The following is a 22,060-nucleotide window of genomic DNA, read 5'->3' on the forward strand; positions in this document are numbered from 1 at the left end:
TGTCTACGGAGCTGTGACATTACTGCAAAAGACCATTTCAGGCTTTCCCTTTGGTCAAACGTGTGGTTTTTCCCCAAACCCTTTTGATGTCGTCATTGGACCACTGGGTCCTTTGGGGATCTCATATTTTGATTCAATTTTCATAGCTACTTCAGACAATCCAAAATGTCTATAAATTAAAAATTTAAGGTCACCCAATATATCGTCAATAGAGACATCTGGTACAGCTCGACCTCCCTTTGAAGTTGTGGGAAGTTATTCTCTACCCTTTGAAGGAATCAGGTCTATTTTAGGACTGTTGTCCGCCATAAATTCTGCCTTAAAACCGAATATTTTGGTCGTAAACAAGTTTGTGTAATTTGAAGATTACACGATCACAACTATATAGTTGTATTTTATTTAGTTATATGGCCTGCACCCGATTGAGTAGCTCTTTCTTAAAAGGTTCTTTGTAGAGGGTCGAAGCAATAGCCGTTGCAGCTTTAAGACTTTTAATGGGTGAAAAAAGATTTTCTTACCCCAGTCTAGCCATTCTTCGGATAGATGTCTTTGGATCTTCCGTCCTTCTGGCCTTTCCGTTGACGGTATGATCTTCGGTCTTTCCGATCGTCTCCGACTCTTTCCGATCATTGACTTTGTGCTCCTCCCCTTTGCCGTACTACAGCAATTGATGAAATCTACCTTGTGGTTAAATGTAGTCTCGTATACACTTTAACTCAGTAGAAGTTTGCACTACACGTTTCGGATGCGAAATGTAATCTTTATTGGGTGTCTATTGATTATAATTGAGAGTTTGAAATCTTCTTGTGGTTACAAATCAAATGTTCTCAATAAAGCCCCTGTGAGCAGAAGACTTTCAGAGATATAATTAAACTTAGTAGCGTACAAACGATCTGAACTTTCAGAAATACAGTAATGGTTTCTTGCTCAAAGCAAAACAGCTTGCGCAGTCTTAGCGTTAGAGTGGAAATATGAAAATATGAAATAAAGATAGTAGACAGCTAGGCAAATAATATAGTATAAAATGAAAATAGCTGCTCGGACCTCTATTTTTTAAGGAATTTGTTATCAATCTGATTCAATCTGTCCCTACCCCTGTAACATTGGGTGAGTTTCCAATACATTTGATTCGATGATTGGGTTGTTAGTCTTCAATGTGTGACATTATCTCGTTGAACTTTAAAGTGAATAAAAATGTTTCATGTGGAATTCTTAAATGTTGGTTGGAATGCAAACTCTGCTCTTATCATTGAACTGGGATGTACTGAACTCTGCGATTCTGTTCATTTGAACAATGGAGAGTTCATATGAACTATTATGTCAATTTTACCTTCAGTAGAAATGTTGCATTTGCTCCTAGTTCGACTGCAAATGTTTCAATCTCTATGCTTTCATTTTTGCACGCTATGTGTTTTGCGGTCCGAGGTTATGTTTGATTATATTTGCAGTCTTATGATGGGATCCATTTTAAAATGATTTTTGAACTGGGCTTTAGTATTTATAACAAAATGGCTAAATCCCAAGGGCAGCATGGTAGCATTGTGGATAGCACAATTGTTTCACAGCTCCAGGGTCCCAGGTTCGATTCCAGCTTGGGTCACTGTCTGTGCGGAGTCTGCACATCCTCCCCGTGTGTGCGTGGGTTTCCACCGGGTGCTCTGGTTTCCTCCCACTGTCCAAAGATGTGCAGGTTAGGTGAATTGACCATGATAAATTGCCCTTAATGTCCAAAATTGCCCTTAGTGTTGGGTGGGGTTACTGGGTTATGGGGATAGGATGGAGGTGTTGACCTTGGGTAGGGTGCTCTTTCCAAGAGCTGGTGCAGACGCAATGGGCCGAATGGCCTCCTTCTGCATTGTAAACTCTATGATAATCTATGATAAATCAATTATCCTTTTACCTATCAGAAATAGCAGGTTTCCTTCAAAGTCTTTCCGCAACCCCCCTGCTTCCTCAATACTACCTGTCCCTCTGCATATCTTTGTATAATCTGCACACTTAGCACCAGTGCCTCCAGTTCCTTCTTCCAGATCGTTAGTGTATATTGTGAGGCAGCACGGTGGTGCAGTGGTTTGCATTGCTGCCTCACGGGCGCCGAGGTCCCAAGTTCGATCCCGGCTCTCGATCACTGTCCGTGTGGAGTTTGAACATTTTCCCCGTGTTTGCGTGGGTTTCGCCCCTACAATCCAAAGATGTGTAAGTTAGGTCAATTGGCCACGCTAAATTGCCCCTTAATTGGAAAAAATGAATTGGGTACTCTAAATTTTTTTTAAAAGTTAATGTATATTGTGAAATGTTGTGGTCCCAGCACCAACCCCTGAGGCACACCACTAGTCACCGGTTGCCATTCTGATCCCTTTATCCCCACTCTGTGCCTTCTACCAGTCAGCCAATCCTCTATCTGTGCCATTATCTTACCCTTAACACCATGGGCTCTTCACTTATTTAACAGCCTCCTATGTGGCACCTTGTCAAAGGCCTTCTGGAAATCCAAGTATGTCATGCCCATTGGCTCTCCCTTGTTACCTCCTCAAAGAACCCGGACATATTTTTCAGACATGACCTCCCCTTGACGAGGCCATGCTGACTCAGTCCTATTTTATTATGCACTTCCAAGTACTCTGCACTCTCATCTTTAATAATGGACTCTAACATCTTACCAATAGGTAATGGTGGCGCAGTGGTTAGCACTGCTGCCTCACGGTGCTGAGGTCCCAGGTTTGATCCCGGCTCTGGGTCACTGTCCGCATGGAGTTCACACATTTTCCCTAACTTTGCATGGGTTTCACCATCACAACCCAAAGATGTGCAGGATAGGTGGATTGGTCACGCTAAATTGCCCCTTAATTGGAAAAATGAATTGAGCACTCTAAATTTTTTTAAAAATCTTACCAATAACTGAAGTCAGGCTAACCGGCCTATAATTTCCCGTCTACAGCCTCCCTTCTTAAATAGGAGTGTTACATTAGCCATTTTCCAGTCCTCCCAGACCGTCCCTGCCACCAGTGATTCCTGAAGATCACCACCAATGCCTCCACAAACTCCTCCGCTATCTCCATTATAATAATAATAATCTTTATTGTCACAAGTAAGCTTTCATTGACACTGCAATGAAGTTACTATGAAAATCCCCTAGTTGCCACATTCCGGCGCCAGTTCGGGTACACAGAGGGAGAATTGAGAATATCCAATTCACCTAACAGCACGTCTTTCGGGACTTGTGGGAGGAAACCCATGCAGATACAGGGAGAACGTGCAGACTCCACATAGACAGTGACCCAAGCAGGAAATCAAACCTGGAGCTATGAAGCAACAGTGCTACTCACTGTGCTACCGAGAACCCTGGGGTGTAGTCCATCCGGTCCAGGTGATTTATCCACCTTCAGACCTTTCAGTTTCCCCAGAACCTTCTTCTTAGTGATGGCCACTACACTGACCTCTGCTCCCTGATTCTCCTGGAGTTCTGGTATCCCACTGGTGTCTTCCACCGAGACGACAGATGCAAAGTAACTATTCAGTTTGTCTGCCATTTCTTTGTTTCCTATTACTACTTCTCCAGCCTCATTTTCCAGTGGTCTATTGTCTATTCTTGCCTCGCTCTTACCTTTTATATATTGCAAAAAACTCTTCCAATCTTCTTTTACATTTCTGGCTAGGGTGCACACATATTTTATCTTCTATCCCCTTATTGCTTTTTTAGTTGTCCTCTGCTTGCTTTTAAAGGCTTACCCATCCTCTGGCATCCCACTAATCCTCGCCACTTGGTATGCTTTTTATTTTGCTTTTATGCTGTCCTTGACTTCCCTCATCAGCCATGGATGCTCGTCCTCCCCTTAGCATGTTTCCTCCTCCTTGGAATGAATTTCTTTTGTGCCTCCCGAATAACCCCCCAAAACTCCTGCCATTGCTGTTCCACTGTCTTCCCTGCTAGGCTCCCCTTCCAATCAATTCTGGCTAGCTCCTCCCTCATGTCTTTGTAGTTACCCTTTTTAATTGTAATACAATTACATCTGATTCCAGCTTCTCCCTCTCAAACTGCAGGGTAAATTCTACCATATTGTGGTCACTGCTCGTCACTGCCCCCTTAGGATTCCTTCACCTTAAGTTCCATAATTAAGTCTGCCTCATTACTTGTCACCAAATCCAGAATTGCCTGTTCCCTAGTAGGCTCTGCCCAAAATATCATTTCTGAGACATTCTACAAATTCCTTTTCTTGGGATCCACTACCAACCTGATTTTCCCAGTCCATCTGCATATTGAAGTCCCCCATGATTATTGTAATATTGCCTTTCTTTTCTGTCTTTTCTAACTCCTGATTTACTTTCTGCCCCACATCCTGACTACTGCTAGGGGGCCTGTACATATCTCCCATCAGGGTCTTTTTACCTTTACCATTCCTCAACTCTACCCACAGAGACTTCTATGCCATCTGATCCTATATCGCTCCTTGCCATCAATTTAACTTCATTCCTTACTAACAATGCAACCCTGCCGTCTTTGCCCATCTGCCTGTCCTTTCGATAGGACATATATTCTTGGATATTTAGATCCCAGCCCTGATCCCCTTGCAGCCACGTCTCTGTGATGCCCACAACATCGTATCAGTCAATTTCAATGTGTGCAACAAGCTCTTTTACCTTGTTCCGTATACTGCGCGCATTTAGGTATAACACCCTCAATCCTGTACTGCCCACCTCACCTTACACACTCTCCTCAGTCACTGTACCCTGTACTGTGATCCTTTTTGATTTTTGACTGGCCTCTCTGCATTACACTTTCCCCCTTACTGCTTTTTGTTTCTGGCCCCGTTTTACTTCCCTCCGACTTCCTGCATTGGTTCCCATCCCCCGAACACATTAGTTTAAACGCTCCCCAACAGCACTAGCAAACACCCCCCCCCCAGGACATCAGTCCTGCCCAGGTACAGACCGTCCGGTTTGTATTAGCCCCACCTCCCCCAGAACCGGTTTTGATGCCCCAGGAATTTGAATGCCTCCCTCTTGCACCATCTTTCGAGCCACGCATTCACCCTATCTATCCTGACATTCCTACTCTGACTAGCCCGTGGCACTGGTAGCAATCCTGAGATTACTCCCTTTGAGGTCCTACTTTTTAGTTTACCTTCTAACTCCCTGAATTCAGCTTGTAGAACCTCATCCTGCTTTTTACCTATATCGTTGGTGTCTGTGTGCACCACGACAGCTGGCTGTTCACCCCCCCACCCCCTCCTTACGATTGAGTCCCTATCAGTATAGCCCTGCCATTCTTCTTGCTGCCCTCCTGCGCAGCAAAGCCAGCCACGGTGCCATGAACCTGGCTGCTGCTGCCTTCCCCTGGTGAGCCATCTCCCCAACAGTATCCAAATCGGTATATCTGTTTTGCAGGGAGATGACGGCAGGGGACACCTGCACTGCCTTCCTACTCTTGCTCTGTCTTTTGGTCACCCGCTTTCCAACTCCCTCAGTAATTTTCACCTGTGGTGTGACCAAATCAGCGAACACGCTGTCCACGACGTCCTCAGCATCGCTCCAGAGCTGTCAAGCGGTCTAACAGGAGCTGCAGCTGGACACACTTCTTGACAACTATAATGCCAAAAAACAAAAGAAAACAAAAAAAAATAATGAAAAGAAAAACTACTTACCAGTCACCACTACTTACCAGCAGGCCCTCTCTTGGCCAATCTAATCACAGCCTTCCTGTGATGTCACTCTTCAGTTTATCTCCGCTCCTTACTGAACTCCCGCACTTTTAAATCTCCATCTCCTCACCCGCTTTTAAATCTCCGGCTCCTCGCCCGCTTTTAAATTTCCGGCTCCTCTCCCGTGCTTTTAAATCTCCGGCTCCTCTCCAGCTTTTAAATCTCCGGCTCCTCGCCTGCTTTTAAATTTCCGGCTCCTCTCCTGTGCTTTTAAATCTCCGGCTCCTCTCCAGCTTTTAAATCTCCGGCTCCTCTCCCGCTTTTAAATCTCCAGCTCTTCTCCCGCTGTTTAAATCTCCGGCTCCTCTCCCACTTGTAAATCTCCGGCTCCGCTCCCGCTTTTAAATCTCTGGCTCCTCTACCGCTCTTTTAAATCTCCGGCTCCTCGCCCGCTTTTAAATCTCCAGCTCCTCTCCTGCTGTTTAAATCTCCGGCTCCTCTCCCACTTTTAAATCTCCGGCTCCGCTCCCGTTTTTAAATCACCGGCTCCTCTACCGCTCTTTTAAATCTCCGGCTCCTCGCCTGCTTTTAAATCTCTAGCTCCTCTCCCGCTGTTTACATCTCCGGCTCCTTTTAATTTTACACAGGATGAGAAAATCCTAATGAGGCTACCTGCCCTCATCCCAGTTGCGCCCAGACACAATTTCAAGATCAGGGACAGGGAGAGCCTGCCAGAATAAGTCTCAGGTCGGGAAGGAGGGGGCACCTCTTTTCCAGGCTCCCTTTCCCAATCCTTGCCCCTCCCACCTTCCACGACCCCCTGCTAGGCTCTCTATCAAGACTCCAAGCCCCTTTCTCCCCACTCAGAATCCGCCTAGGGTCTTCCCTTCACCTTGTGGCACTGCCTATAGTCCGTGCAGCGGCCACTGTTCTGGGTTATTTCCTGTCAACGCTGAGTGGCGAGGTGGAAAACTGTGCCACCTGTTAAAGTTTACCCCCAGTCTGAGACTAGCTTTTGTAGCCCAGTATGTGTGCAGCTGGTCCACGTTTCTGATCAGTGGTAACTCCACCCCCCACCCCAGGTGCTGATGGTAGAAGATTCAGTGTTGGCAATGCCATTGAATATCAAGAAGAGGTGAAAGCAAAAATAAAAGCAAATTACTGCAGGTGCTGGAATCTGAAACAAAGAACTAAAATACTGGACAAATCTCAGCAGCCCTGATGGCATCTGTGGAGAGAAAAGGGAGCTAACGTCATCCAGACTCGAAACGTTAGCTCGCTTTTCTCTCCACAGATGCTGTCAGATCTGCTGAGATTGTCCAGTAATTTCTGTTTTTGATCAGGAAGAGGTGGTTTGATTCTGTCTTGTTGGAGATGGCCATTGTCTGACACTTACAAGTTGGAGGAGTCGAAAATGGTACCGAACACTGCATTCAGCAAACGTCCTCACTTTTAATCTTATGTTGAAAGGAAGGTCTGAAGATAGTTAGGCTTAGAACTGAGGAAATCTTGAGGAATCCCTGCAATGACGTCCCGGGGCTGAGGTGATTGGCCTCCAGCAACTACAACCATCTTCCTTTATAAAGAAAGGGAATACTGTTTGTGTGATTCCAGCCTCCTTAGCTGAAGTGAGCTCATGAAACATTGCTCTCAAAGTAGTCCAACGTCTTTCCCTGCACAATTGCTCCCAACCTAACTCAAAACCACGACTTGCATACTTTGGTTGATTTCTATATCCATGTTTATCATTGCCTGGAGGGATTTTTTTTTTTTTAATGGTGTATCTTTTTTCTGAAAGTTGTGCACCCTGGAGACCAGCAGGAAGAAATTGATATTTGGCGGAAGATTGGATGCTGTGACTGAAGATAAGCTGAAGTTAATTGAAAAGGAGGTTGAGGAGCAAGAAACTCTTATTCAAGGCTACCATCAGGTATTGGAACAAAGATGTTTGTCTCTCTATTACTTGAATGTTGTACTGGTGTTTTATTTGGTTATTAAGTATAAAAATTAGATGGTTAAAACATACATAGAAAATAGAGGGCAGCACGGTGGCGCAGTGGTTAACATTGCTGCCTCACGGCGCTGAGGTCCCAGGTTCGATCCCAGCTCAGGGTCATTGTCCGTATGGAGTTTGTGCATTCTCCCCATGTTTGCATGGGTTTCGCCCCCACAACCCAAAGATGTGCAGGGTAGGTGGATTGGCCATGCTAAATTGCCCCTTATTTGGAAAAAATTAATTGGGTACTCTAAATTAAAAAAAGAAAAGAAAATAGAAGTAGGAGGAACCATTCGAGCCTGCTCCACTATTCATTATGTTCATGGCTGATTGTCAAGTTCAATACCCTGATCCCACCTTTCCCCCATATCCCTTGATCCCTCTAGCCCTAAAAGCTATATTTAATTCCTTCTTGAAATTCCACAACGTTTTGGCCTCAACTACTTTCTGTTTTAGTGAATTCCATAGATTTGCCACTCTCTGGATGAAGAAATTTCTCCTCACCTCAATCCTAAAAGGTTTACCCCTTATCCTCAAATTATGACTCCTAGTTCTAGACTCCCCCACCATCGGGAAAATTCTTTCTGAATCTACCCTGTCTAATCCTGTTAGAGTTTTATAACTTTCTATGAGATCTCCTCTCACTCTTCTAAACTCCAATGAATATAATCCTAACCAATTTAGCCTCTTCTCATATGATGTCTCATGAATCAGCCTGGTAAACCTTCGCTGCACTCCCTCCGCAGCAAGAACATTTTTCCTCAGGTAAGGACACCAAAACTGCACTCACTACTCCAGGTGTGGCCTCACCAATGCCCTATACAATTACAATAAAACATCCCTGTTCCTGTACTCAAATCCTCTCACTATGAAGGCCAACATATCATTTGCCTTCTTTACTGCCTGCTGTACCTGCGCGCTTATTTTCAACAACAGATGCGCCAGGGCACAGAGATCCTGCTGAGTGTCCATTCTCTCAATTTACACCCATTCAAATAATAATCTGCTTCCTATTTTTGCTACCGAAGCAGATAATCTCACATTTATCCACATTATACTGCATCTGCCATGCACTCACTCAGCCTGTCCAAACCCTGCTGAAGCATCCCTGCAACCTCCTCACAGCTCACCCTCCCACCCAACTTTGTATCACCTGCAAATTGGAGATAGTACATTTTGTTCCCTCATCCAAATCATTAATATATAATGTGAACAGTTTGGGTCTTAGCACAGATCTCTAGTCACTAGTTACTGTGTGCCAAATGAAAAAAAAAACATTTATTCCAATTTTTTGCTTCTGGTCTGCTAACCACTTTATCCCTCTCAAGATACCACCTGCAGTCCCATGCACTTTACCTTTACACAGTAATCTGCTATGTGCGAGTAGAATCATAGAATTTACAGTACAGAAGGAGGCCATTCGGCCCATCAAGTCTGCACTGGCTCTTGGAAAGCGCACCTTACCTAAGCCCACACCTCCACCCTTTCCCCATAACCCAGTAACCGCATCCAACACTAAGGGCAATTTAGCATGGCTAATCTACCTAACCTGCACATCTTTGGAGTGTGGGAGGAAGCCAGAACACCCGGAGGAAACCCACGCGCACGCGGGGAGAACGTGCAGACTCCGCACAGTCAGTGACCCAAGCCGGGAATCGAACCTGGGACCCTGGAGCTGTGAAGCAATTGTGCTAACTACTATGCTATCGTGCTGCCCGTGAGACCTTGTCGAAAGCCTTTTGAAAGTCTACATGAACCACATCCACCAGTTCTCCCTGGTCAACTCTACTAGTTACATCTTCAAAGAATTCCAGTGGATTTATTAGAACATTTTTATCATGACATTTCCTGTATCCATCTTGTGCATGGAATGTTCAGTTTATATTTTTCCTTCATAACTGGTCTCCTGTTTTATTTTGTCGAATTGCTTACTCTCGATTATCGTTCCCAACCGGAAACCATGGTTTAACCGGGAGATTCACTCCCTACTGAAGGCCAGGTCTGAGGCGTTCAAGAAAGGCGACCCTAACCTATACAAGAAATCTAGGTACGACCTCCGCAGGCCACCAGGGACGCCAAGAGACAATACCAGACTAGGCTAGAGTCACAGACTAACGAAACGGACTCTCATCGGTTGTGGAAAGGCTTAGACACCATAATGGGCTCTTAAGTAAAGCCGAGTAGAATCTCCGGCAGCAGTGAACCCCTCCCCGATGAACTCAATGCATTCTATGCTCGTTTTGAGCAGGAAACCAACAAACCGTTGTCAACTGCCCCAGCAGTCTCGGACACATCTATACTTACCGTCACAGCCTCAGAAGTCAGATCGGCCTTCTTGAAAGCTACAGGTCCTGACAGAGTCCCTGGTCATGCACTCAGATTCCGTGCAACCAACTGGCGGGTGTGTTCGCAAACATCTTCAACTTCTCCCTACTCCGTTCTGCGGTTCTCACCTGCTTCAAGAAGACCACCATCATACCGATGCCGAAGAAGAAACAGGCAACGTGCCTCAACGACCATGATCCGGTGGCCTTGACATCTATCATTACGAAGTGCTTCAAGAAGTTGGTCATGAGACACATATTTCCAGAATGCCTTGATCCACTGCAATTTGCATACCGCCACAACTGGTCCACAGCAGACGCCATCTCCATGGCCCTTAACTCATCCCTGGGTCATCTCGACAACAAGGACTCTTACGTCAGACTCCTATTCATTCACTACAGCTCTGCCTTCAACAGCATAATCCCAACCAAGGTCATATCAAAACTCCAAAACCTAGGACTTGGCTCCTCCCTAAGCAACTGGATCCTCGACCTTTTGACCCACAGACTACAATCAGTAAGGATAAATGAGAACACCTCCTACACACTAGTCCTCAATACCGGGGCCCAATAAGGCTGTGTACATAGCCCCCTACTATCCTCCCTATACACATACGACTTCTGACTCCATCTCATGTTTGCTGATAACATGACTGTATTGGGTCGGATCTCATATATCGATGAATCAGAGTGCAGGAGGGAGATAGAGGACCTAGGTGTAACAGCAACAATCTCTCCCTTAATGTCAGCAAAACGAAGGAGCTGAACATTGACTTCAGGAAGCAAGGTATCGTACACACCCCTGACTATCAATATGCCGAGGTGCAGATGGTTGACAACTTCAAATTTCTAGGTGTGCACATCACCAGCAACCTATCCTGGTCCACCCACGTCAGTGCTATGACCAAGAAAGCACCACAGCACCTATACTTCCTCAAGAAACAAAGGAAATTTGGCGTGTCCACGTTGACTCTTACTAATTTTTACAGATGCACCATAGAAAGCATCCTACCTGGCTGCATCACAGCGTGATATGGCAACTACTCGGCCCAAGATCATAAGAAACTGCAGAGAGTTGTGGACACAGCGTAATCCCTCACGTGAACCTGCCTCCCATCCATTGACTTTGTCTATACCTCCCGCTGCCTTGGGAAAACGGGCAGCATAATCAAAGACCCATCCTTAATCAATCTTCCAACTTCTTCTATCGGGTAGGAGATACAAAAGTCTGAGACCACGGATTAACAGATTCAAAAAGGCTTGTTCCCCGCTGTTGACTCCTGAATGACCCTCTTATGGACTGAACTGATCTCTCCATGCATCTTCTCTACTGAGCCGCACTACACTCCGTATGCTTCACCAGATGTCATATGTATTTACATTGTGTATTTATCGTATGTCCTATGTTTTCATGTATGGACCGATCTGTCTGGACTGAATGCAGAACAATACTTTTCACTGTACCTCAGTACGCGTGAAAATAAATCTAAATTTAAAAATCAGATCGCACAAGACCTTCATTCACAGTTTCAATTTTCTTCCCAGTTATGTTTCAAAAGATATTTACCAGTTACTGCCATGTTGTTTTTTTTTACATCTGCCAGGTTACTCACCCACCCCATTATGTTCCAATAAATATAAAATTTCTCACAGAACAGATAAAGAAATCAATTCCAATTTTATCCATTCATACTTCCTCCATGCTGCAATGCAACATTGCCACACCTCATGAATATCATTGACCTCAGGTATACACGGCTTAGCTTTTACTCTGTCCATTGTGAAACTACGATGATTCCTCCACCCTGCTAGTGTCCTCTTCAGAAGGTTAAGGCTTCACAACAATCATAGAGGTAGTGGGAATTACATTTATATGTTGGAAAGCATTGAGTGGTGAAAGACCATTGAGACTTTTGCAAATATCTGATGTCATTATTCTTTCTATGATCTAATTGATTTTGTTAAAAAAAATAATTATAATGTATCGGTTGGAAAAATCGTGGTTCCAGTGATATAGCATTGATATAGCAAGTAATGCAATAGCGCAAAGGTTTCACTTGATTATGAAGGGCAGCTATTCTGCTGTAACCATGAAATTTGCCTTTGGACCCATCTTTTGCTTCTATGTTTGTCTCATTGTTATCCTGTTTTGCCTTGCACCAACATCTCTTTTCAAATGTAATCACTCTTGCCCTCACCCCTTCCTTTTTTCCTTTCTTGCCCTGACAAAAGCATTATTTTTGCTTTTGACTTAAATGTGTGCTCCTTTTTCTCAAAATAGCCAAGGCTCATATGGAACCTTGTAGCTCAATGAGTAATAATTTTCCAATTTCAAGTCCCAGTCCAGAACCTGGACACAAAAATGAAAGCCAACACTCCAGTGCAGTACTGCAGGAGTGCTGTGCTGTTGGAGTTAGTGGGGGCTTTCAGATAAGATGTTAAACTGAGTCCTCATTTTAATAGCCCAGGTGAATGTAAAAGATTCAGTGGTACTATTTAAAAGAAGAGCAGGTAAGCTATTCCCAATGTTGGATCATTATCATATTGCTGTTGGTGAGATTTTGCTTTGCGCATATTGGATGTTGCATTTCTTACATTACGTAAGTCACTACACTTTGTGCTTCACTGGCTTTAAAACACTTTTTTTTGTTTGTTTTCATAAATTTAGAGTACCCAATTAATTTTTTCCAATTAAGGGACAATTTAGCTTGGCCAATCCACCTACCCTGCACATCTTTGGGTTGTGGGGGTGAAACCCATGCAAACACTGGGAGAATGTGCAAACACCACACGATCAGTGACCCAGAGCCGGGATTGAACCTGGGATCTCAGCGCCGTGAGGCAGCAGTGCTAACCACTGTGCCACCGTGCTGCCTGGCTTTAAAGCACTTTGATATGTCCGGTGGTTATGCAAAACACAATCAATTCAAGTATTTTTTTAAAGCTAATATTTGAAATATTAACTGGAAAGTACTGTTTTACTTTTGGGACCAGCACGTTACTTTCAAAAGTATTTTTGGTGTTATAAACTATAGATTATTTCATGTGACTGGAATGACTCGTATTACTACATAAAGAACATTTATATTTCAGGAAAATGAAAGACTTTACACCCAGGTGAAAGAGCTTCAGGCTCTTAATAAAAGAAATGAAGAGAAAATGTTCACAGAAACACAACACTTAATGGTTGAAATGCGCCGACTAAAGTAAGGTTTGAAGTTTGCTGTTTCTAAGGTTCATGTTTGCGTTGATGCTCTTAATTCCGAATTGACTTTTAAATATTGTAGTCTTAATCAATTGTATCAGCAAAGAGCATTTGTATCATTGCAGTGGAATCCTTTGAAATGGACGTAATTGCAAGCTGTCCTCACTTCACTTTTTGGAGATGTGCTTTGGATTGCTTCATATGTTTCTATTATTCTACGTTTGATAACTGATTATCCTGCGCCTCTTATTCATGAAGGCCCGCCTTCTTAAGTTTAATCTCATCTGTTCTTTGTAACCGCACTGTTGGTTGTTTTTACAAACACTGCGATTGACTAATGGCTTTCCTTAAATTCTGATGACTGAACCACCATGTTGTTAATTTTTCCAAAATTTAATTCAAATTATTTGAGATTTTAAGGATGCTCAGTTTTAATTGTTGGTTGAACTCAATAGTGTTTTGTCACTTTTGTTTGCTCAACTTATTTTTTAAAACATTAGCCTGAATTTTCCATCTGTCCAGCACACGCTCTGGGCGAGGCTGGAATTGGGAGCAAAACGAGCTTCCAGAGCGGTTGGCACCGAATGTGATTTCACGCAGGCTGGTCAATTAATGGGCAACCAGCATGAGACGTGCTCTGAGAAAGGCTGAGCACTGCACGGGATGACGGGACGAGGGCAGGTACTGGGGAAAAGGGAGCATGCCGTCTGGCATTTGTAATGTGCTCGCTCAGGAGATCAGCAGCCACAGAGCTGTCTCAGGGAGCTGCAGACCTCTAAAAGAAATAAATTATGACGGGAAAACCATAGAAAGAGTGTGTAGACAGCACATTCAAACACCAACCTCAGTCCCTAGAAACCTTTTAAATCATGTATCAACCCAGACAATTCACTCCACCTTGGGGAGAGGTTGAAGCTAAACGTGAAGGTTGTCTGGACAACTGGCCTGCCTGCCAGCCATAAAAGCAGTTGGGCCACATAAAATTGTATTCAGTTGACCTTGTAATGAAGTCATTTGACTGCGTGTTTGTTGTTGGGCACGCTTCCAACATGTGCCTGTACCAGCCGACCAAACTGTTGCTCCAGTGCAGGGTGATGTCAGGATGCGCGCTTGACATCTTTTCGCACATTTGTACATGCTTCCAGGTCAGGTGTGGCCTCACCCGAGCAATGTAAAATTCTGGCCATTGAATTTTGAAACATTACCATCGGGTACACACCACAGGCATAGTCGGCACCGCAGCCTATTAGATGCAGCGTATGATGCGGAGTTCTACAATGGGACGGAATATCTGACACTACGTATTACAGATAACCAATCTGATTAACCTGTTTTGTGCCATTGCCTGGAACGAATTTCCGCCCTGAGTTCTTTTTGGTTCTTAGAATATAAATGACACTGTCAGGGTCATGTATATTACCAAGTCCTTGTTGCCCAAAGGACCCTGAAATAAGTATGTAGGCTGGGCTGCGGTCTTTTAGGCTCAACCGATTAGAGATGTCAGTTTCCCTTCCATGAATAACATAGTTAGGCTGACAGCTTTCAAGGACATTTTCTGGTTCTAATCCACAATTTACCATATTTATTGAATTCATTTTCACCACTTGCCATTGAGGAATTTGTTAATCCAGCATATGATCAGGCTGACTGTGTGTAAGAAAGAACTTGCTTTTGCTTTCCAGATAGCAACCATGACTTAGTTGGTAACATTCTTCATGAAAGAATCCCTACAATGCAGAAGGAGGCCATTCAGCCCAAATAATCTGCACCGAACCTCTGAAAAAGCACTCTATCCAGGCCCCCACCCTATCGCCGCAGCCCCGTACCTTCACCTTAACATGCACATTTTTAGACTTTGGGAGGAAACCGGCGCACCCGGAGGAAACCCACACAGACACGAGGTGAAAGTGTGAAGTTCACACAGTCACCAAAGGTCGCAATTGATCCTGGGTTCCTGGCACCATGAGGCAGCAGTGTTAACCACTGTGCCACCATGCTGCCCCTCTCTGAATTCTCACCTTTGAATCAGAAGGTTTTGGGTTCAAGGCCCATTTCAGGATATGAGCACAAAGGTCAAAGCTGATACTTGTGTTAGTTGTCAATGTCAGTGGTGCTGACTTTCAAATGAGATATTAAATTAAGGTCCTATTTGAAATGAAATGAAATGAAAATCGCTTATTGTCACAAGTAGGCTTCAAATGAAGTTACTGTGAAAAGCCCCTCGTCGCCACATTCCGGTGCCTGTTCGGGGAGCCTGGTACGGGAATTGAACCATGCTGCTGGCCTGCCTTGGTCTGCTTTCAAAGCCAGCGATTTAGCCCTGTGCTAAACAAGCCTCTGATCCTCACCCTCAGGTCCACCCTTAGGTGGACACAAGAGATCCCATGGTACTATTTTGAAGAGCAGGGGAGTTATTGTTGGTGTCCTGATCAATATTTATCCCTCAATCAAATTCACAAGGACAGATTTTCTGGTCATTAGCACAATGATGTTTGTGGAAGCTTGGTGCCTGAAAATTAGCTGCTTATCTCCCTGCATGACAACAGTGAGTATTTCAGAAGTGTTTAATTGGAATGTCCTGTGATCGAGAAAGGCACTATATAAATTCAAACCTTTCTTATCTTTCATTTATATGATGCCTTTCATGAGCTCCTGACGTAACAAAACACTTCACAGCAAATTGAGTACTTTTGAATTATAATAACTTTTGTAATGTAGGGAAACATGGCAGTCAATTTGTGCATGGCACAGTCTCACAGACCTGCTACAAAATAATTTGGCAGATAATCTGTTATAGTTGTGTTGGTTGAAGGTTAAACATTGGTCAACACCCCTGTTGTTCTTCAAATAGTGCCATGAGATCTTTTGAATTCACCTGGGAACAGACTTGATTTAACCTAGGCTTTAGATTTACTAGGATGTTGCCGGGACTTGATGGTTTGAGTTATAAGGAGAGGCTGGATAGACTGGGACTTTTTTCCCTGGAGCGTAGGAGGCTTAGGGGTGATCTTATAGAGGTCTATAAAATAATGAGGGGCATAGATAAGGTAGATAGTCAACATCTTTTCCCAAAGGTAGGGGAGTCTAAAACTAGAGGGCATAGGTTTAAGGTGAGAGGGGAGAGATTCAGAAGGGCCCAGAGGGGCAATTTCTTCACTCAGAGGGTAGTGAGTGTCTGGAATGGGCTGCCAGAGGTAGTAGTAGAGGCGGGTACAATTGTGTCTTTCAAAAAGCATTTAGATAGTTACATGGGTAAGATGGGTATAGAGGGTTATGGGCCAAGTGCGGGCAACTGGGACTAGCTTAATGGTAAAAACTGGGCGGCATGGACTGGTTGGGCCGAAGGGCCTGTTTCCATGCTGTAAACTTCTATGATTCTATGAACCTCTTATCTAAAATATAGGATTGGCTCGGTACTGTACTGAAATGTCAGCCTAATAAATGAGTGGGTTTAGCTCAGTGGGCTAGACCACTGGTTTGTGATGCAGAACAAGGCCAGCAGCGCGGGTTCAATTCCCGTACCAACTGGGAATTCGGAATTCTCCCTCTGAAACCGAACAGGTGCCGGAATGTGGCGACTAGGGGCTTTTCCACAGTAACTTCATACTTGTGACAATAAAAGGTTGTTATTATTATTAATAATAATAATAAATTCTAAACAATCACTGTACTGAACAAGTTGACAGTTTTAGCCAAGAAGGCGTTGTTTCAACTGTATTTAAAACAATCCTAAGGAACAAGGCTGTTTAATTTCTAAGAGTGCATTTGAAACTAAAGGAGTTTTTATTTTGCCAATTTGCCTCATTAGGGAGCAGTCGAACAAGAATAATATGAAGCAAGCATCAGTCAATGATGTACAGTTGGCTGTGCAAAATGAAAATCAAACAATTACTGACCTGCTTTCACAGTTGAGAGTAACACAGGCAAGTACCTGTCTCAAAGGATGATGTACATTTCCACAGACAAGTCGGGAAAGTGTTTTATTTGTCATGTACTAAACGCATGATGTGATGTGTTATTAATGCTGAAATTTCTATATCACAACATTTGAAAAAAACATTGTTGTATTGACCCCACCGAATATCCATAGGGGGACATATCAGCTTAAACGTAGAGGTGTGCTAAAAAGGTGTGCAGGGTTGACTGTCGTATTGGGATTCCCTTCTATGTTGGCTCTCATCTCTTTTCATACTCTTTCTTTGCTTCTCTTATTTACTTTTTCACCGCCCCCCCCCCCCCTCCCCCGCCCCCCCTCCCCAGACCTATGTATTCAGCCTGGTTCTTGTTCTACTTGATATAAGACCATAAGACAAAGGAGCAAAATTAGGCCACTTGGCCCATCGAGTCTGCTCCGTCATTCAATCATGGCTGATATTTTCTCATCCCCATTCTCCTACCTTCTCCCCATAACCCCTGATCCCCTTATTAATCAAGAACCTATCTATCTCTGTCTGAAAGACACTCAGTGATTTGGCCTCCACAGCCTTCTGCGGTAAAGAGTTCCACAGATTTACCACCTCCTGGCTGAAGAAATTCCTCCTCATCTCAGTTTTAAAGGATCGTCTCTTTAGTCTAAGATGGTGTCCTCTGGTTCTAGTTTTTCCTCAAGTGGAAACATCCTCTCCACGTCCACTCTATCCAGCCTTGCAGTATCCTGTAAGTTTCAATAAGATCCCCCCTCATCCTTCTCAACTCCAACGAGTACAGACCCAGTGTCCTCGACTGTTCCTCATACGACAAAAGTTCTTCATTCCAGGGATCATTCTTGTGAACCTCCTCTGGACCCTTTCCAAGGCCAGCGCATCCTTCCTTAGATACGGGGTCCAAAACTGCTCACAATACTCCAAATGGGGTCTGACCAGAGCCTTTTCCAGCCTCAGAAGTACATCCCTAGTCTTGTATTCTAGGCCTCTTGACATGAATGCTAACATTGCATTTTCCTTCTTAACTGCCGACTGAACCTGCACATTAACCTTAAGAGAATTGTGAACAAGGACTCCCAAGTCCCTTTGTGCTTCTGATTTCCCAAGCATTTCCCCATTTAGAAAATTGTCTATGCCTAAATTCCTCCTTACAAAGTGCATAACCTCACACTTTTCCACGTTGTATTTCATTTGCCACTTCATTGCCCACTCTCCTAGCTTGTCCAAATCCTTCTGCAGCCCCCTTGCTTCCTCAATACTACCTGTCATTTTACAGATCTTTGTATCATCTGCAAACTTAGCAACAGTGCCTTCAGTTCCAACTTCCAGATCATTTATTGTGAAAAGTTGTGGTCCCAGCACAGACCCCTGAGGCACACCACTAGTCACCGGCTGCCACCCTGAAAAAGACCCCTTTATCCCCACTCTCTGCCTTCTGCCAGTCAGCCAATCCTCTATCCATGCCAGGATCTTACCCTTAGCATCATGGGCTTTTAACTTATTTAACAGTCTCCTATGCGGCACCTAGTCAAAGGCCTTCTGGAAATCTAAATAAATCATGTCCATTGGTTCTCCTTTGTCTAACTTCCTTGTTACCTCCTCAAAGAACTCTTAACAGATTTGGCAGACCTGACCTCTCTTTGACAAAGCCGTGCTGACTGTACTATTTTACCATGCACTTCCAAGTACTTTGCAATCTCATCTTTAATAACAGACTCTAAAATCTTACCAATGACCAAAGTCAGGCTAACCGGCCTATAATTACCAGTCTTCTGCCTCCCTCCCTTCTTAAACAGTGGTGTCACAGTAGCCACTTTCCAGTCGTCTGGGACCCTTCCTGCCTCCAGTGATTCCTGAAAGATCATCACCAATGCCGCCATAATTTCCTCAGCTATCTCTTTTAGGACACTGGGGTGTAGTCCTTCCGGTCCAGGTGACTTATCCACCTTCAAACTTTTCACTTTCCCCAGAACCTTCTCCTTAGTAATGGTCACTGCACTCACCTCTGCCCCCTGGTTCTCCTGGAGCTCTGGTGTCTTCCACCGTGAAGACTGATGTAAAGTAACTATTCAGTTCATCTGCCATTTCTTTTATTACTATTATTACTTCTCCAGCCACATTTTCCAGTGGTCCAATTTCTACTTTTGCCTCTCTCTTACCTTTTATATATTGAAAAAAACACTTCCTATCTTCCTTTATATTACTAGCTAGCTTGCACTCTTACTTCATCTTCTCCCCCCTTATTGCTATTTTAAGTTGTCCTCTGCTCGCTTTTAAAGGCTTCCCCATCCTCTAGCTTCCCACTAATCCTCGCCATTTTGTATGCCTTTCCTTTAGCTTTTATGCTGTCCTTGACACCTCTCGTCAGCTATGGATGCCTTGTCCTCCCCTTAGCATGTTTCCTCCTCCTTGGGATGAATTTCTGTTGTGCCTCCCTAATAACCCCCAAAAACTACTGCCATTGCTGTTCCACTGTCTTCCCTGCTAGGCTCCTTTTCCAATCAACTCTGGCCAGCTCCTCCCTCATGTCTTTGTAGTTACCCTTATTTAATTGTAATACTGTTACATCTGATTGCAGCTTCTCCCTCTCAAACAGCAGGGTAAAAGCTATCATATTGTGGTCACTGCTCCCAAGGGTTCCTTCATCTTAAGTTCCCTAATCAAGTCTGCCTCATTGCACATCACCAAATCCAGAATTGCCTGTTTCCTAGTCGGCTCTGTCACAAGCTGCTCCAAAAAAACATCTCTTAGAGATTCCACAAATTCCTTTTCTTGGGATCCACTACCAACCTGATTTTCCCAGTCCACCTGCATATTGAAGCCCCCCATGATTATTGTCATATTTCCTTTTTTACGTGCCTGTTCTATCTCCTGATTTATTTTCTGTGGCCCCTTTTGACTATGGCTTCTCTGCCTTTCACTTTCCCCCTCACTGCTTTTTGTTTCTGGCCCGTTTTACTTCGCTCCGACTTCCTGCATTGGTTCCTATCCCCCTGCCACATTAGTTTAAACCCTCCCCAACAGCACTAGCAAACCCGCCCCCCCCCCCCCCCCGTCATCTGTCATAAGCACACTTGGGGTGTGATTCAGCGCCTCATCGTGCCCAACTTGGTGTCGGGGCGGGGCCTTTGAATCTTGCAAGAGTACTCTTGAGAGATTTGCGACGCTCAAAACATCTTGCAGTATTCACCAGAATCTTGCAAGACGTCGCAATCTGGGTCTTTCCCTCACTGACCATGGTGCAGTCAGCAGATTTAAATAAGCTGGATGGCATGCGAGACCTTGCCAATGGGCCACTTAGTACAGGTCCACACAAACTTGCACCAGGCGCAACAGCCCATCGAGTCTGTATCGGCCCTTGGAAAGAGCACCCGACCCAAGCCCACACCTCCACCCTATCTCCGTAACCCCATCTAACCTTTTTTTTGGACACGAAAGGCAATTTAGCAGGGCCAATTCACCTAATCTGCACATCTTTGGACTGTGGGATGAAACCGGAGCACCCGGAGGAAACCCACACAGACGGGGAAAACATGCAGACTACGCACAGACAGTGACCCAAGCCGGGAATCGAACCTGAGACCCTGGAGCTGTGAACAACTGTGTTAACCACTGTGCTACCGTGCCACGAATAGTGAGATGTTTCTTGGCGGTGTAGGCGCCGCGAAACAGCCCGCTAAACTCCCGCTCAGAAGACTTTAACTCAAGTGCAGATTGAGAGCGGAGATTTAAAAAGAGCAGGAGCTGCGAGTCGGAGCAGAGATTTAAAAAGCGCGAGAGCTGCGAGTCAGAGCGGAGATTTAAAAAGCCCGGGAGCTGTGAGTCAGAGCGGAGATTTAAAAAGCGCGGGAGCTGCGAGTCGGAGCGGAGATTTGAAAAGCGCGGGAGCTGCGAGTCGGAGCGGAGATTTAGAAAGATCGCGGCCTAGTTTCGGGAGCGGTTCGGAGGAGGAGGAGCAGTCTCTGTCAGGGAAAGAACCTGAGAACATCTGAGACCCTAAGAAGGTAAGTAAGTGATTTTTACTCATTTTTACTTTTATTATCTTTTCAAATTGTGTGTGTGGCGGGGGGGGGAACTGAAGTGACATCACAGAAAAGCTGTGACCTGAGTGGCTGGTTGGGAATCTACACTAAATTTTAAAAATTAAGCATTGGTGACGAATTAAACATTATTACTTAATTATAATTTAGAGGGGTATCTAAGCCAGAGATCGGGAGAGTACTATATTTAGCTTTCACATTTATAGTACATAGAACATAGAAAATACAGCACAGAACAGGCCCTTCGGCCCACGATGTTGTGCCGAACCTTTGTCCTAGATTAATCATAGATTATCATTGAATTTACAGTGCAGAAGGAGGCCATTCGGCCCTTTGAGTCTGCACCGGCTCTTGGAAAGAGCCCCCTACCCAAACTCAACACCTCCACCCAACACCAAGGGCAATTTTGGACACGAAGGGCAATTTATCATGGCCAATCCACCTAACCTGCACATCTTTGGACTGTGGGAGGAAACCGGAGCACCGGAGGAAACCCACGCAGACACGGGAAGGATGTGCAGACTCCGCACAGACAGTGATCCAAGCCGGAATCGAACCTGGGACCCTGGAGCTGTGAAGCAATTGTGCTATCCACAATGCTACCGTGCTGCCCTTAAGAACAAATAAATCTACACTATATCATTTTACCGTAATCCATGTACCTATCCAATAGCTGCTTGAAGGTCCCTAATGTTTCTGACTCAACTACTTCCACAGGCAGTGCATTCCATGCCCCCACTACTCTCTGGGTAAAGAACCTACCTCTGATATCCCTCCTATATCTTCCACCTTTCACCTTAAATATATGTCCCCTCGTAATGGTTTGTTCCACCCGGGGAAAAAGTCTCTGACTGTCTACTCTATCTATTCCCCTGATCATCTTATAAACCTCTATCAAGTCGCCCCTCATCCTTCTCCGTTCTAATGAGAAAA

At 44.5% G+C, this 22,060-nt stretch overlaps 1 protein-coding gene across 1 annotated transcript in view; it reads left to right on the plus strand.

Annotated features, from left to right (window-relative positions):
• Nucleotides 1-22,060, plus strand: part of cep162 (centrosomal protein 162) — a 211,735-nt gene that overhangs the window by 94,578 nt on the left and 95,097 nt on the right. The window contains exons 17-19 of the mRNA XM_072499835.1: nt 7,438-7,569; nt 13,053-13,165; nt 16,973-17,087. Coding sequence (XP_072355936.1) covers nt 7,438-7,569; nt 13,053-13,165; nt 16,973-17,087 — 360 coding nt within the window. The remainder of the gene's footprint in view (nt 1-7,437; nt 7,570-13,052; nt 13,166-16,972; nt 17,088-22,060) is intronic.

Source organism: Scyliorhinus torazame, chromosome 4 (genome assembly GCF_047496885.1).
Source record: "Scyliorhinus torazame isolate Kashiwa2021f chromosome 4, sScyTor2.1, whole genome shotgun sequence".
Lineage (NCBI taxonomy): Eukaryota > Metazoa > Chordata > Chondrichthyes > Carcharhiniformes > Scyliorhinidae > Scyliorhinus > Scyliorhinus torazame.